Source organism: Penicillium citrinum, assembly GCF_028827155.1.
Source record: "Penicillium citrinum strain IBT 23319 chromosome Unknown utg000006l:1.0-3011923.0:1.0-3012962.0, whole genome shotgun sequence".
Classification (NCBI taxonomy): domain Eukaryota; kingdom Fungi; phylum Ascomycota; class Eurotiomycetes; order Eurotiales; family Aspergillaceae; genus Penicillium; species Penicillium citrinum.
Window position 1 is genome coordinate 904723 of NW_026622691.1, and position 16754 is coordinate 921476.

At 45.9% G+C, this 16754-nt stretch overlaps 8 protein-coding genes across 8 annotated transcripts; 6 read left to right on the forward strand and 2 right to left on the reverse strand.

Annotated features, from left to right (window-relative positions):
- Nucleotides 1-369: 369 nt before the first annotated feature.
- Nucleotides 370-1800, forward strand: N7469_006867 (uncharacterized protein; the record flags this gene model as incomplete). Its single annotated transcript, XM_056645785.1, has 2 exons — nucleotides 370-1112; nucleotides 1173-1800. The coding sequence occupies 2 exons, from the start codon at nucleotides 370-372 to the stop codon at nucleotides 1798-1800; spliced, it is 1371 nt and encodes a 456-aa protein (XP_056499226.1).
- A 319-nt stretch (nucleotides 1801-2119) lies between these two features.
- Nucleotides 2120-3763, reverse strand: N7469_006868 (sugar porter family MFS transporter; the record flags this gene model as incomplete). Its single annotated transcript, XM_056645786.1, has 3 exons — nucleotides 2120-3273; nucleotides 3329-3511; nucleotides 3565-3763. 3 exons carry the CDS (start codon nucleotides 3761-3763, stop codon nucleotides 2120-2122), a joined length of 1536 nt encoding a protein of 511 aa, XP_056499227.1.
- Nucleotides 3764-6532: 2769 nt separating this feature from the next.
- On the reverse strand, nucleotides 6533-6845 carry N7469_006869 (uncharacterized protein; the record flags this gene model as incomplete). The annotated part of the gene is made up of 2 exons (XM_056645787.1): nucleotides 6533-6693; nucleotides 6782-6845. 2 exons carry the CDS (start codon nucleotides 6843-6845, stop codon nucleotides 6533-6535), a joined length of 225 nt encoding a protein of 74 aa, XP_056499228.1.
- Nucleotide 6846: 1 nt separating this feature from the next.
- On the forward strand, nucleotides 6847-7302 carry N7469_006870 (putative vacuolar transporter chaperon Vtc1; the record flags this gene model as incomplete). Its single annotated transcript, XM_056645788.1, has 2 exons — nucleotides 6847-6880; nucleotides 6956-7302. 2 exons carry the CDS (start codon nucleotides 6847-6849, stop codon nucleotides 7300-7302), a joined length of 381 nt encoding a protein of 126 aa, XP_056499229.1.
- A 1542-nt stretch (nucleotides 7303-8844) lies between these two features.
- Nucleotides 8845-9027, forward strand: N7469_006871 (uncharacterized protein; the record flags this gene model as incomplete). The annotated part of the gene is made up of 1 exon (XM_056645789.1): nucleotides 8845-9027. One exon carries the CDS (start codon nucleotides 8845-8847, stop codon nucleotides 9025-9027), a length of 183 nt encoding a protein of 60 aa, XP_056499230.1.
- Nucleotides 9028-10118: 1091 nt separating this feature from the next.
- Nucleotides 10119-12194, forward strand: N7469_006872 (uncharacterized protein; the record flags this gene model as incomplete). The annotated part of the gene is made up of 1 exon (XM_056645790.1): nucleotides 10119-12194. The coding sequence occupies one exon, from the start codon at nucleotides 10119-10121 to the stop codon at nucleotides 12192-12194; it is 2076 nt and encodes a 691-aa protein (XP_056499231.1).
- Nucleotides 12195-12951: 757 nt separating this feature from the next.
- Nucleotides 12952-14230, forward strand: N7469_006873 (uncharacterized protein; the record flags this gene model as incomplete). Its single annotated transcript, XM_056645791.1, has 2 exons — nucleotides 12952-13385; nucleotides 13468-14230. 2 exons carry the CDS (start codon nucleotides 12952-12954, stop codon nucleotides 14228-14230), a joined length of 1197 nt encoding a protein of 398 aa, XP_056499232.1.
- Nucleotides 14231-14915: 685 nt separating this feature from the next.
- Nucleotides 14916-16599, forward strand: N7469_006874 (MFS transporter; the record flags this gene model as incomplete). Its single annotated transcript, XM_056645792.1, has 4 exons — nucleotides 14916-15230; nucleotides 15294-15583; nucleotides 15653-16376; nucleotides 16429-16599. 4 exons carry the CDS (start codon nucleotides 14916-14918, stop codon nucleotides 16597-16599), a joined length of 1500 nt encoding a protein of 499 aa, XP_056499233.1.
- Between the last annotated feature and the right edge of the window lie 155 nt (nucleotides 16600-16754).

The window sequence follows — 16754 nt, forward strand, 5'->3', positions numbered from 1 at the left end:
TTAGACCTAGATCAAGATGTCTTAGAGTATTCTACTTGTGCTACAATAACGGAATAGAGTATCATTCCAATCTATCTATTTCTAACCTGTCTATTTCTAAACTGTCCATTTATATACTTCAATAATGTCTCGGAAAAATACGAGAAAATTGCTCCACTTTTAGCTGAGCCTCAATCGATTCTCTCGCGGGGGCTAAAAAAAAGGCGAGGCTAGTCTGTTTCGCCCGGTCTTTTCCCTTCTCTTTTTGTTTTTTATTTTTCAAATCAGTTTTCATCCTTTTCATTGAATTACATTGCCTTTTTTTCTTTTTTTTCTTTCTTTCTTTTCCATTTCTTACATTATTGCATGAACTGAACTCATTTATTTACAATGGGTCACCTAAACGACCGCCCCGACGATCTCCCCACTTCTTCCTCGCATTCGCTGCACACACTCGACCCCGAAGACCATCCTCCTCCTTATACCGACGAGCCCGAACTCACTCCCTCCCAATCTATTCCTCAGACCGGGACCGGCCAGTTTATACGACCACTCGCTTTACCAGACAGTGCATACATTCTTCCCGGAGCGACCGAGATCAAACCAGATGATAAGCGCGCAGCAACAACCTCCCCAATCCTCTCGCAAGATGCCAGGGTTCTTTACCGTGCCATTCGGCGCCAGATGAAACTGCCACCACGGCCAATCTTGTGTATTCACGGCACACATACTGAGACCAGCAATGATGGCAAGAATAAGAAGTCCAACTCCGTGACGGATTTCCAGTTTCAACTAGACTTGGCGGAAACCATGTTGACTGGATGGGACGGGCTTCGGTCAGATGGCATTGATAACTGGTTTAGTGCATATGTGAATCGGGATGAAGATAGTATTTCCGCTTATCGCGGCGGTCGACTTCGCTCGCACGTCTACAACGCTCCTAAACCGAAGAAACAGGCTATTGCCCTGGAAGACGATGGTGATGACGCTCGTCTCATCGGACCAGAAGCCGAGGTTGATCTGCATGAGGAATTAGATCCCGTTGATCGAGAGCATCATGTTTTACAGTATATTGATGAAGATCTGACGATGTGGTGCAAGCGATACTGCGCAGACCCAGCTCCTGTCAAATCGTAAGTTCATCAACCAGGTTCGCTTATTGACTCTTGCTAATCTGTCTCCTCTACTCGAAGCTTCACTCTTCATCGCCACCTTAAAGCATTCAGCACTAAGACTCTCCGCAATGCCCTCGACACGCATATTCGCGACTTGAACTATCGCGGCAACATTAACATCTCTCAATTCTCAGCTCACGGAACTGTAACCGTTTACTCCCCTCATTGGATCAATCGACTTCGTCTAAACGCCTTCGTCTGGTGGATAATCGTCATTCTCCAATTATGGATCATAACCTGGCCAATAATATGGCTAATGGAAAAACGATACGAAATAGCCGAAACAACATGGAACGCAGCTCTAGAAGCAGACCCTACAACCGGCCTCGCAAAATGCTACGCACAGGGACGAGATGAGTCTCAATTAGCGCAGTTCTGGGCTCCGGCTGTTAAGCAAGCGGCATGGACTCGTCGGAAACGTGAGAATGGCCTTCTTACGAGAATTGATGCAGAGCGGTTGCAGGGTTTGACGACGGAACAGTTACTTGGCCTACGTGATAATCCTTCTGGTGCGGAGAGTGAGAGACGGGCTCGTGTTGATCGTGGTGAAGGTGGGTTTGTTGATGGAATTATTGGGTTAGCACGTGGTGTTTCGGAGATATCTCAAGATTATCGTTTGCGTATGGGGTGGGGAGGAAATTGTTGATTTGATACATTCTTTATTTGTGGTACACTTTCATTACCGAATGCTTTCCTTGACAATTTGAAGCGAGCTTTCTCTTTACTATTTTCTTTCAGTTCGAATGCCACGGTCTCTTTTTGCAATGCTTTGCCAAATACTGTCCAAATTCTTCTCTCTATATTGTCGTTTTCTCCGTAGCTTCCAGGAGTAATATAGCTTTAACCTGATTATTTTGTAGTATAATAGCCAATATTCATCATTGTGACCCTCTTATCTGACGTGTTCAGTATTTAATTAATCGTATCATCCATCTCATCCAGTCCTGCCTATGCGAAACTTGGAATCAAGCCGCCTCAACGCCTGTCGGCACACTCTTCTGGTCAATCTCCTCTATCAAATCCATACCCATGGGCAACTTCTTCGCAACTCTCACAGGATCAAAAACAGATTTTGACTGAATGAAAATCTGATCAATCTCTTCAAGTGATCTCCCTCTGGTTTCAGGGTAGAAAAGAAATATAACAATAACACCCGCAGCACTAGTCGCCGCATAAACAATATTATACTTCCACTTGATATTCGAGAAAGCAATCGGGCTAACCTCCGCAACCATGAAATTAAATAGCCAAGAAGACATAGCTCCCATAGCCGTAATCTGATGACGAATATCCAACGGTGCAATTTCAGCACCATACATGAATGGAATAATAAACATTCCAATCGTCAGAGTGTAATTTGCCATGAAATAGAAGAATACTGCGGCTCGACTAGCGGCCAGATTGTCCAGGTTAGAAGTAAGTCCTGCAACGGCTGCTTGTTCAATTACCATTGCGCCTAGAGAGAACATCATCAATGGTCGACGACCAAATCGATCTACCACGAAGACAGCCGTCAAGCCACCCAAGGCTAGAGCAATTTGTAAACAGGCGGCAAGGATTCTGGCATCTGTGCCCGAATACCCCAATGTCTCTTCGAAGATGGATGTTGAATAGAAGGTGATGGCGTTAATACCGCTCAACTGAGTGAACATGGTAACGCTCATTGCGATCAGAAGTCTCTGGAGATGACGGTTCTCACCCATGGAAAGAAGACCACCTGATTGTTTAGAGCGGTTATTGGCGCTTCTTTGGTTCGCAGCATGGATGATAGCAACTTCTTTCACGACTTGGGCATCGTCTATCGGTGCTCCGAGGAGACGAGACATGACCGAGGTTGCATCATCGAGTTTCCCCTGCTTGACTAGCCATCGAGGAGATTCGGGCAAGAGTGGAGTCAAGGATAGAAGTAAGATGATGAAAACCAGGGGTAAAGCAATGGTGAATCTCCAGCTCACTGAGCCTGTTGTATAATACATGCCGAAATTGACCCATGATGCAAAGACAAACCCACTCAATGCAAAAACGCCCTCGACTAGAACCAATTGGCCGCGTTTGATTGGATTGGCGGTTTCACTCACGTACATGGGGACAGTACCAGTGTAGATACCAATGCCGATACCTAATATTGAACTAAGGCAAAATCCTTGCGTAAAAGTAGTGAGATGATCACGTACCAGTAACAATTCTTCCAACGAGAATTTGAGCAAGAGAGTAAGTAGTCACTTGAATAAGGATACCAACAAGCGAAATTGATCCAGCAAGAATCATCGTCTTAGGCCGACCAAGCTTATCACCGACGAAAAGACAGGAAAGTGCACCAATTGCAGATCCGATCTCAAAGATAGCAATCACAAGGCCTAAAGCAAAGTCAGCTTCTCATTCTCAGAATTAATGGAAATGCACTACATACCTTGGATTGTAGAGTTATGTGACTTTTGAGATCCAGTCGTATGCGTCGTATCAACTTGAGGAACCGTCTCAAGGAAACTTGGCAAAGTCATGAATCCATTCATCATAGCTTGATTATACCCTTGAACCAAAAAAGCCACTGCACCAAGTACGGCAATCATCCGTTGAAGGCTTTCGCCTTGGGCATTACGAAGTCCCATCTCGCACCGCACCGCAATACTAAAGTAACCAACTGTATACTTATCCAAGGGCAAGTATGAATGGCACGGGAATCAAAATACTGTATATCCAGCACAGCCACAAATCAATAACTCTCACGCAAAAGAATCATGTGAACTCAACACTGCAGAATAGAAAAAAAAAAAAAGACCGTGACAAACGTGCAAGAATCCCAGATCCCCCCTAGCTGAGCTTGTTTTTTTTTCCAATTTGCGTATCCACTTTCGGAGTGAAGGGGTGATTCTCCGAGATCTTCATTTTAAACCGACATCGGAGATCTTCACTTTCTTTGGTAAAGCTATTGGAACTAGCGAACTGTGATCGGCATTGAATCATTATTTGTGTATTTCGCCCCTGCTTTGTAAACTGTACTCTGTTAATTGGCCAATTACTGTATCTTGATGGTTTGTTTAGGTGCGATAGAGTGGAAGGGGCTTACCCCTAGATAGGGACCATATTCATTGCTTTTGGCATTCTTTTGTGAAGTAGATCATAGATCTTGCGGGGGATTCCTACTATACAACAACTGGTGGTATATTAGATTAGCTCTTACCAGTGGTGAAAGACAGTTGCAGCTTGATCTTCAGCTATCAATCAGCCCTCTCTTATACTAAATTCATGATATTCTCTCTTCATTGTTTAATCCAAAGATGCTGGTAGCCATTATGTCCCCGCAAATCCACTTGCCGGAAACGACCCACTCAAATGAGAAGAGATAGGCAGTCGATGTTCTATACGGTGTACAAAAGACAAAAGAGCCGTTTAATCCATACAAATGACAGAATCGATCATGAATGACATAGAATAACCGAAGTCTCTGGTATTAAATAGTAACAAAGTGGACTATGTGATACGGAGGCTCGTGACAGTACATATATATAGTATATATAGTATAGAAGGTATATAGTATATACCTTCTTGAACAATCAAACATTAACTTAAAGAGACCAGTTTTTTCGGGATTTTCAGAATATACTAGTAATATTTTGGGTTTCACCATCGATCTGTTGCCGTAGATCTAGTGAGGTCGTGATAGTAGTACTATCCCGATCACACTGATCCAGCAAACATTTTGAAACGAAAAACCATGGAAACCTTTCTTTCAAGATTAAGATATAAGTAGAGTAATAGTAGGTAGGCCTGGAGTACAATATAATTACAATATACTTATATTCAACTGAAGCTTATCATTGATGCAATGAGTTGAAGTCCGAACAGAAAATGGAAGACTTCTAATGTATTAGATTGCTTGTTCTATCAAGCCCAGACAAATAAAGCAAAGTCGAAAACGATGACTTCAAGCTTCAGCAGAGGCGCTGCAAATTCTCTCAATCCTTGCAATTCACACATTATCTTAGCAACGGAGGCAGTCGATTACTATGGGACCTTGTCCCAAACGATTTTGGAAGCGAGAGAAATCGGGAATAATCTTGATTGTACCTTCCTGGTGCGATGGTCGTCCTGAGTACCAGAATGAAGTGAGAACCCTGTATACAATATGCTAGTTAGTAGTACCAGGAGTCAACTTGGAGTGGGGTTAACTAAATCTGTCGATGTATGGTTGTAGCAGAATATAATCTCTTTAGTCTAGGCATGTCACTGACGAATTCCATACCAACCCAAATACGTTCTAGAGTGAAAGCCGAAACCACCAGACTTCAATGTTAGAACTTGAAGGTGAAACATCACTACGCTAGTTTTGAAAAGGGTTAGACCCTCGCAACGACGTCCCCGCCGGAATCGAATTCGTTTTCCGTGCCATATACTATGTATATAGTAATTCATTTTCTCAATGTGACTGTCCAGACTGAGAGTGGGTTGACGATAAGCAAGTGGAGTCCACGGCTCTCCACAGCGGTTTGATTAACACCGGCAACTATAGTAGTGTTTCGAGACAGTTATATGGTAGCTACTAATTAAAATAGTGAGGATATATAACTTTATATCACACTGTAGGGTAAGTCAGATATAATTATTCGAGTCAAACCTCGCAGCCTTCTCCAAGGCGGCAGCATTTCAAATGGTATACTACTACCCTAGTAAGCGTGTTTGCCCGATAACATACGAAACAAAGTAGCCGAGCCCACATCGGATGGAGCCGCTTCAATCGGTCCCGGCGGGGTCTCATTCGGCCGGGGTGGTTGTATTCTCCAGGCACGAAGTACAACGTAGGGACTATTCTATCTCGACGGTGGGATATTTCTAAAAGGCATTGGTCTGAATAAGCATTGCCAAGGTACCGTAGGGCTGGAGGACTGAACATCATTTTCAGGGTTCTATTGCCAACTGTGACTAGAGCTAAAACGGATATAGGTGAGTGCATAGAAGCCGAGTTGGGTTGAAAGAATACTTTGGAGAGGGAGAAATGAGGGTAGGTCGAGACTTGGGGTTTACCCGTAATTTTTCCTATTGGTGAACTAAGTTCAAGTCTAAGTGTTAGTCTGGGCCCGTTCGTGGCGAAGCAGAGGAGATACAGTAGTATCTGCAATTTGTACAGTTCTGTATATGGACAGGATGGAGGTGAATCAGATGAGTAAGAGTGTAACTCTGTTCAGTAGTCTTCTAGATTTATACAAATAGATGTTCTGGATATGTTTGTCAATATATCAACCTGATATACAAAATAGAAAAAAAAGAATAAATCCACGTGGGATGCTGACCCAATTCAAAGTGTCAATTCTACTGTAACTTACAAAGTACTATGTAGTCATCCTCCATATTGAGTAACTAAAAAATAAAACTAAAATATCTCAACTCTTCTCTACCAATGAGGGACGCACGTGCACTGGTAGAGCTACTTTCAAGCTAGTCCAGATCTGGTTAGACCGACATCCCTCGTCATCGGCGGGGATTGGCAGAGCTGCCAGTTGCCGTTGCATCTCGATTTCTCTCTTCACTTCGCTGCGATCACCTTTGAGACTTTTTTTTTCTCTATCTCATCTCATCTCATCTCTTTCCTTTTCTCTCTTCTACCTCCACATAGCACATTCGGTTCTCACATCCCCCTTCATCGCCCTCTTCCTTCCATCCCGGCTGGCCCTCCGACCGACCTATCATCTCCATCATGTCTAGCCAGCCTCTTCTCCAAACTGCCCCGGGTAAGTACATACAAATGAACCCCTGGACCACAAATACACAATGGACCTTCTCAGGCTAATCCTATTTCTTCCCAGGCAAGCGGATTGCCCTCCCAACCCGTGTCGAACCTAAGGTCTTCTTTGCCAACGAGCGCACCTTTCTTTCCTGGCTGAACTTCACCGTCATCCTAGGCGGTCTTGCGGTCGGCCTTTTGAACTTCGGCGATCGCATCGGTCGGATTTCCGCCGCTTTATTCACTATTATCGCTATGGGCGCCATGGTCTACGCGGTGGTCACTTTCCACTGGCGAGCACAGAGTATTCGACGACGAGGACAGAGCGGGTTCGACGACCGTTTTGGTCCGACTATTCTCGCCGTTGCACTTCTTGCCGCTATCGTCGTGAACTTTATTCTGCGTATTCAAGACTCGGAAATGAACTGAGTTCGTTTCGTCAGACTTCATTTCTAGTCTAACACTCAACTCTACATCTACACTGCTCTGTAGAGTAGAATATGACCCGAAAAGAAGAATCATCATCCAACCCAGTCTGACGCCCGCAGACGGATTCACTCACACTGACTCACTCACACCGCTTCTCATCACCCCATTTCGCACGACGGTGCTCATTTGTTAGCGTTTCGGATCATATTTTTTTTCTTGTCTCGGTTTCCTAGTCCATCTCATTATCTGTTTGGCGCTTTAGGTTGGGGGGCTTCTTGTGTTACATTATTCGGTCACGTGTATATCAATGCAGCGAGATATTGGATTCAAATCAAATCTGCGGCCCATCGCAATACGGTTTTGTTCAGACTAGTTGAATCGGGGTATTCGAACGAAGTTGAACTCGATATGATAGTCATGATGAATTTATCGTCTCTGGTTCTGTTCGATGTTGATATGGATGAAAAGCCGTGCTCGTGCAATGCCATGTCATTTCTGAAAATATTTCCTTTTGAATTACTTCCTTTTACCGTACTATGCATGTATATATAGTAGGTAGATACTATATTCTAGTACGGAGCACATAGTTATCATATTTACTCTTATGCTTGATCTTACTGCTACTTCATAGCCCTAAATTCCCAATTCGTACAGCAAAGCACAGCGGAGAAGAAATTTCTGCAAGATCATCTATGGAGATTATCTTTACTATTTAGGAAGTACCGTACGGGGTACTGCAATGATTCCGCGTCTACTAGACTAAGTATTAGTTAGCCTGTCTGCATCAAGTCAATTGTTCAAACTGGCATTTTTTTTATGCCCGGATAGTTCATTCACAATTTTCTGTTGCCCAGCTTGTGGTGTCGTACATAGTGGGGTATCTGCAAGGCTGCAGCAGGATACTGTGTATTCAATCACATTTCACATTTTATGTACTCCGTACTCTGTGGTGTTAAGCGCTTATTTTGTAGTTAGAACTTACTAGGAGGATAAAGTCAATGAGCTTGTAATAGTAGTATCTGTAATTGAAGATCCTAACCTAGACGTACTACTAGTAGTAGTAAGTCTATTTATACCTATAAATTACGCAAATCTTCTATACTTTCTGGCAGATTCTATATCTACGGCCAGAATGAAGCAGAGGGGAGTCGAGGAGAGCAGTCTTGATTTGGACCAGTGTACTACCAGTACTAATTCTAATCTCACATTGATTCATGCTGCGCCTGGAAGGCTTCATGAAAAGTTACCGTTGGGCTCAAGCCTGCTGTACCAGTAGTATGGGTTCATCATAGTGTGATGTTTCTCCCTTTGCTGTTTATGTTAATGTAATGGTTAATTCCATGGTGTACGATACTACTGAGCAATTGGGGGCGGCGAGTTTCTTTTGAACTTCTCAATATTCAATCAGGCAGACGTGAGTATAGTATTGGACTTTACAATCCTATCACATGCTGTTGAAACTCGTGAGTAACTGAATATTGATAGTAATATCCATTGTTGTTCAAACTGGGAGCCTCGGCATCAATATCAGTTGTAGCCTTAATGCCTGAATATCCAGTGCCGCTGATTGCACTCACCGCCCCGACCGATTCGACGGAATTCGGTGGCTTTCGCCTAGCTCCCAGTTTCAGCCACGTACCCTGGTTCAGCCTCGCATCTCGTACCGCAGTGAGCACTAGCTGGGCCACTCGCTGGGAGCTGCGACAGGGTCAGTGCATCTGGTAGCAGTATGTACTGTAAATACGTACATAGTGGCGGGCTTTTCACGAGCGGGTAGATGATAGCTGGGGGGGGTGGTTGTGATTTGTCAGGGAAGTTTAGAGTGTCTAGGATGAGATGTGAGATTGTGCTTGTTCGGAGGCTAGTAGTCCAATCAGGCGGAGGATCGTTTTGCGAGGCCCAGACCACACCTTATCCTTGGCGGGAGAGCATCGCAGGAGCCGCACGCATCCGGTATACAGTCGAGCTGGAAGAAAGTACTTTCCGTATTGTAGAATACCGTTAGAGTATTTTCTCTATATAGGATAATCTGTTTTCTAAGTATATACTACTATAATGTACATAGATATACCCTGTAAACACCTGCACTGTGTACAGATACTGTACATAGAATATATACAGAGGACTTGATAGATCAGTCATGACGTGTCGCCTCTCCACGTCAGAAAAGGCCGAATCATCACATCATCCGGGCCCACTCGCTCCTTCCCTGTCTGATTCTCGCTCTTTCCCCCCCTTCTGCCTGTGCCCGATCGCCCCTTCCTCCCCCCTAAACATTCTGTGTTTGATGTTGTTTCCTTCCTTCCTTCCTCCTTTTTTCTTCTTTGGACATTTTCGAATCTTTTCGACTTTCTCCTCAACTTCTTCCTCTTTTCCTCCTCTTCTCTTCCACACAATTTCTTCTTCTCTTTCGTTTTCTTGTTTTTATTAAATTCCTCCCTCCAAAATCCTCCATTATTAATAGATTTTTGCCACAGACTCCGCTCTGTGTTCCCCTCCCTTTCTCTCACCCTCTCTCCCCCCAAACTTGACACGGTCGCGCGACAGTCTGTCCATTCCTTTCCCCCTTTGGTTCTAAACAAATCCATCCACCTCCACAACTTCACACCGCCATCACCACTCAACTGTATTTGGATACATACCAAAACATTCCACCCCTTTTAACAAATTCAACTCTCAATTTGCCCAAAAAAAATAATCAACATTTTTCTTTGGGGTTATCTGAGCGCATGGAATCGACCTATCATTTTCGCACCTAATTTACCTTATCGTCTCTGCCCGACCCGCCCCCGATTCCCGCCCCCATCTCGCATGGCATGTTTCGCCTGTTGCCCTGGCCCTCTGCGATCGGAGGGAACAAGGTAATGACAGAGGAAGTCAAGATGTTGGCTCCTTCGTCGTGTACCCCCGGTGTTAATGGCCTCTCCTTGCCGCCCATGCTGAAGCGCAAGCGTTCGTCCTCAACGGCGACCGATGCGCCCGTAGCGACAAAGGTACGCACGGATGTGTCCACGCGACCGGTTCAATCTGTTCCCTCTATGCCACCAACTCCTTCTCCGTCAGTTGCACCATCCGTCGATATCGCGGCCACTCCCGCCGTGTCATCGCCTCCGGTCGCGATGGAGATGGACCACCCGCCGGCGCAGGCCGCCAGCGGAAAGCCATCCGTCGACCGCATTCGGGATACAATCACAGCTCAACTCAGCCTGGAAGTGCTTCTGAAGCATGACGAGCTCCGGTTTATCGACCAGGAGATCGCGAAATGCCAAGTCGCGTTGGAGCAGCTCCGTCGTTGTTCGGAAATCCCTTACCCGGGTTCTACGGTCACCGGAGTCTCCGCCGACATTAGCTCTGGCATGGGCGCCTCGGTGCTGCCGCCTGGAAATGGCCCAGCACCTATGTCGCCCGCGCCCTGGGGTGTGACCGAGGGTCCATACTCGCGTCACTACAAGCAGTGGCTCATTCCTGATCCTCGGTTCGACGGTGGCCAGGTGGAAGCTACACCCGCTACTGGCGCGCCTGGCACTCCGCTGGAAGGTGGTCGCTCCACGCGTGGAAATCCTATCGATTTCAGTCAGTTGGCGGGTAAGACCCGGCCGTCACGAACATCAACTGGCGCGAAGCTGCAATCGCTGCCGAGTAGCTACCCGCAAGTGAGAGAGAAGGCCGGGCCCATGGTGATTCGACGCAAGTCGGATGGCCTCATGGTGAAGCTCGTTTGTATCGACTGCAAGCGGGAGAACTTCTCCAGTACCCAGGGCTTTATCAACCACTGCCGTATCGCGCACAACCGCAACTTCGCAAGTCACGAGGCTGCGGCCGTTGCCTGCGGTGCTACCGTCGATCTCGACGACGCTGGCGTCCCTGTCGGTGGTCGAACCGAACCTCCAAGTGCTGTTACTACCCCGGGTACTGTTCATCCTCTGATCCAGTCAGTCAACTTCCCGCCTCCGCCTTCGAACATCGCCCTTCCTACTCCGTCAAAGGACATGGTCACCCCGCGCAAACCCTCGGAAATCACATCCTCCACGGCCGTTGCCACTCCTCCCTCCACTGTCAAGCCGGTGCTTGAGTCCCGTCGCCAATCCGAGCTCGTCAAGCCAAAGGAAAATCCTTCTTTCCTAGCTTCTCCTGCGACACCTCACCTGTCCAACCTCATGCGTAAGCGTGGATTTGGTTTGGATCTGGGCAAGTTGGTGGAGGAGGCGAAGACCCCTGTTGATCTTACTGGTCTGTCGGATGAGGAGTCTGATGATGAAGACTCAGCCAACCCATCAAAAGAATCCAGCCAGGTACCTGCAGCAGCTCGCCAGCCCATGCGCATGCCAACCACCCAGGCTGCATCTGAGCGGAACGAGAGTCGCAAGGGTTTGGACCGAGGAACTCATGAGTTGCAACACGAGATGACTCCTTCGCGTCCTCAACATCCATCCTACCTTGATTACCCATTCCATGGTCCTATGTCTGCTGAGGCACGCGAGAGTAATGGTCTTGACCACCCTTCCAACCTCAGTCCGCATACCATAGAGTCTAACCAGGCTCCCAGTCTGGTCAGCGATGATGAGGATGATTATGAGGTCGCGTCTGACTCGGATAGCCCCAGCTCGTCTGAGGCCGATGAGCAGGAGCAGGAGTTTCGTCATATCGAAGTGGCCGATGACGAGCGTAACACCGCTCAGTCGACTACCACTACCGAGCCCAAGCCTGGGCCCTCGCTGAACCCTCCGCCTCAGGCCGCTCCTCTCCCTCGTCCTATGAAGCGGAGCCGCTCCAAGATGTCCATGATGCACTTTGACCGTGACGAGGAGGACAGCCCAATGGGTTTCGTTCACCCCAGTCAGGACCCATCTCAGGCAAAGCGCGCGGATCGGAAATCCGCTTCACCTCGATGAAGCAATTGCCTTCTACGTTTTTTAATCTTTTTTTTACCTTTTCCCCCCTCCACCGAAAACAAAAGATCTCAAATCGATGTTGAAGCTACCCTTGCAAGCTCAACACAATCTGTATTCGCTACACTCCTCTCTTCTTTCTGAGATATATTGGTTCGAAAGATCTACTCTCAGCTTTGTTTGACCTGCCTCTTCCCAGCGGCGTTTCTATTTTTGTTTTAATTTTCACGTCTTCGCGGCGAGTGTTTCAAGGATTACTTCATCTTGATGATGGTAATAGCGATGGTGAGATGGTTGATGACTCTTTCTTACGATGCGCCTGTATCTGATATTTGGACTTTAATGAGCTTTTACGGCCGGATTGTAAATAGGTTTTTTTTTATAAGAATGAGCCAAAAAATGCGACTGGTTTGAGGCATAGACTTTGGGGCATGATGGACTTTTTTCTCCTACGAAGATTGTCACCTTAAGAAGTATTGTATTGTATTGTAATTTTGGCCCTTTTGTCGGTGGAAATGTGCATGTGACGCGTATCTTACATATAATTTACCCCTAAGCTACCAGCCAACATCCCGAAAATTAACAACTTCAACCTCCTTCGCTTCGCCCGCAGGGAACCAAATCTGCCATAGACAAATATAAAGAGTGGAGACACATCTTACGCAGCATTGCTTTATTCATCCACTATTTCTCCCATGGTCATTGAACACCAGACATCAGCAAAACAAACAACCCCGTCGCGCTGAACGACATAGCAACCATGGCAATAAACGCAGACTGCGAAAGTACCAGCTTCCACCCAGCAAGAATCACTCTGGGAACTTTCAAAAAGCTATTAGAATGCTATGCAAATACAGTGGAACAAGTTCACCGCCGCAAAATGCTCTTGAAAATGCAGCCTAAGGCCGAGAAAGGCTTCAAGCGAAAAGTAGATAAATCCGCGAATTCTGGACCTGGATCTACGGCTCTCATTCAAAAGATTACATTTGATTCTTCCGAGGAACGACGGATTCGTGAGGAAGTTGGTAAATTTGTTGAGTTGGATGTTTGGCGGTATGAGGGGATGCCTGGGGTTATTTTGGAACGGAGGAATAGTGATGGAAATCTGAAGAGGGAGGAGGAGGGGAAGGAGAAGAGTGTTGGTGGTGCATATTTTACGAAAGATGAACTTGTTAGAATCATGGAGTGGAAGATGTAAGTTATACCCTGCCTCTTGCCTTACCCTGCGCTTCACTTCACTTCAATCTATGAATGATCAAACTAACTTTTCAATCAGCAAACACGGCATCTACCGACCAATGTTAATGGGAATGATAAAAGGAAATCAACCAAACACAGTCCTAACATCAACATCGAAAGCCATAAAGACGTTACCCACGGTGTCTACGACCTCACTAGAAGAATCCTTTCCAAACGAAAGTATCAATACCCTGAATACACTCCGCGGCGTGGGGCCCGCAACATCCTCCCTAATTCTCTCAATTGCAACAGGATCAGGACCGGTATCTCAACAAGTTCCCTTCTACAGTGACGACGTCTACATCTGGCTTTGTCGAAACGAGTATCCCGACTCAGTCGCTACGCGTGAAATGGTCGAAGAAATTAGTACGCGTGAACTTGGGACCGAGAAACCCAGTCAGAAGTCCAAGGCGCGTGGGCGTGTGAAGTTGGATATGAAGTATAATATTGCTGAGTATCGGGATCTTTGGCGTGCTTGTTGGGAGTTACGATTGCGGTTGGAAAGAACAGCTTCGTCTATCTCTACCGGTGGAGGCGAGGAACGAGAAGGAAATGGGAGTGGGATGGAAACGGTTTCTATGGCTGATATTGAGAAAGTTGCGTTTGTGTTGAGGAATATTGCTGTTTCGGGGTTCTTTGATGATATTGATCCGCAAGAGATTCTGAATATGTCTGTTGAGCAGCAGGAATCTCTTGCTGCGAAGTTGGAGGAAAGGAGTGCTTTGATTAGAGGGGAGGAGACTGTGAAAGAGGAAGGTGATGAGGAGAGTCAGAGGAAGAGTAAGCGGAAGAAGAACTGATCAGTGTTTTGTGTCTTAGGCTGTATATCCCTAGACGTCAGTTCCAAATTTGAGGCTGGGAAAGATGGAATATGGGAGGACGATAATGGGCTGGCTCAATTCTCAAGTATGCGGGCGCTGCGAATGTCCTTTTTGCCTGTACAGTACATGGTGCGGCTTTGTCTAGTTTACATATTGTCTTGATAGTCGAGGATGTGGCTTCTTAGGCAAAATAGTCGAATATAAGCCAGTGATATTATCGATAATCGGCGAAGTGGTTTGCGTACGTCAAAATATCGTTCTTAAAATTGAAAGCAAATAGAAGAAATTGACAGAGCTCGCACAAAATATTATTTTAAAGACAGGAAACGATATCCTGATGACAAAATATTATGATTATTCCTTGAAATCATACATAGTACAGTACGTACTTACGGACCACATTGCCAGTTCATTGGCTCGGACTATCTTTTTGCTCGGCTCGGGAAAACAGTTTATCTAACTGACAGCTAGTATCGGATAAACAGTTCTTTCTATACAATGATGTCTTGTCTATATCCCCTAGGGTACATGTTATGCCTGACAAATCCCTTTGAAATGACTCCTTATTTCCATTTCTATATAATGTCGGGATACTTCACATCGCACACACCCTGTCCAGATATCTCTCCACCGACACGCTCGAGATCCTAGCCCTCCCCCAAAGATGAACGAAGAAGTTCACGCCCAAATATCCAGTGACACTTCTGGTACAGACTTGGAGACCGCAATAGAACAGTCAACTGCCGAAAAGCCCGATGTCGTGGATCCCTATTTAGTGGATTGGGATGGTCCTAACGATTCGGAGCATCCAATGAACTATCCATTCTGGAAAAAAGTCCTTATCACTTGCATTTTCAGTACATTGACAACGTGGGTGACATTTTCCAGTAGTGTCTTTAGTGCTGCTTCTGGAGTTACTGCAAAAGAGTATCATGTATCAACCGAAGTCACGACTTTGGGCACCAGCTTGACAGTCCTGGTATGTTCAAAACAATCGAACCTGAAATGAAAATAGTTTCGAAATACTAACACTGAAAAAAAGGGGTTTGCTTTAGGACCGCAAATTTGGGGTCCCTTGTCCGAGTTATATGGTCGATTGCAACCACTATATATTGGATACGCCATCTTCATTATCTTTCAAGTTCCGGTGGCAGTTGCTCAGAATCTCCAGACCTTGATGCTTGCTCGCTTCCTTCTGGGATTTTTCGGTACATCCGCTCTCGCAATCATACCAGGTGCTCTGGCAGACTTTTGGGGTCCCGTAGAGCGCGCAATCGCGATCTCTTTATTTTCAGCAGCTACATTTGTTGGGCCAATATTTGGACCTATAGTGTAGGTTTATAATTCATGGAACTCGGATAAAATCAAATCGGAAAGCTGAGCTAATTTCTGCTTATCTAGTGGTGGTTTTATAGTTGAATCATATCTGGGATGGCGATGGACAGCCTGGATTACTATGATTCCTGCTTCCTTCTTTGGCATCATTGCATTTATCGTCCTGCCCGAGACATATCATCCCGTCATTCTGCAGCGTCGCGCCCGAAATTTGCGTAAATCGACGGGTATCTGGGCGTATCGTTCGCGTCTGGATGAGAAAACACCGACATTTCGCGAGATATTGACAAAATACCTTTTCCGACCTATGCAAATGCTGTTCTTGGAGCCGATTCTTGTCTGCATGACCATCTATATCTCGCTTATCTACGGAATCTTATATCTTTTTTTTGTGGCATACCCGATTGCTTTTCGACAGGTCCGAGGTTGGAGTAATGAAGGCGTTGCGGCTTTACCATTTTTGGGGATTCTTGTCGGGGTTCTGCTTGGCTGTTTAGTGGTCACTGTTGCAACACGCTTGTGGTATGGCCCCAAAGTACGGAATGGCTCCGTCGTCCCAGAGGATCGTCTTCCTCCGATGATGGCTGGGGCTTTTCTTCTTCCCATTGGGCTGTTCTGGTTCGGATGGACTTCAAATCCAGGTATCTCGTGGGTTCCACAAGTTATTGCGGGAGCACCAATTGGAATGGGAATTTTGATGATCTGGATGCAAGGCCTCAATTATCTCATTGATGTGTACATGATCGTTGCTAATTCAGCCATCTCTGCAAATACGCTTATTAGAAGCGCGGTAAGTATGCATTCCCCCCCCCGAGTAACATTTTTCACTAACAATGTCTCAGGTCGGTGCTGCGTTCCCCCTGTTTGGTACTTATATGTATAACAAGTTAGGAGTGGATTGGGCCTCATCGCTACTTGGCTTCCTCTCGATTGTCATGGTTCCAATCCCCATTGTATTCTATTTCTTTGGCGCGAAAATTCGGGGATTGAGTCGCTTTACCCCAAAGCTCTAGTAGAGGCCCACACCTCATGTTGAAAATTGAGGCCTAGCAAGATGGAGATGGGAAGATAGGAGCTTCAATTGCCATAACGTCGTGTCGAGTCTACATCTATAGCATTGAATATGTTAAACCATAGAGTTCTGGGGTCGATGTTGCTTCTGTAGATA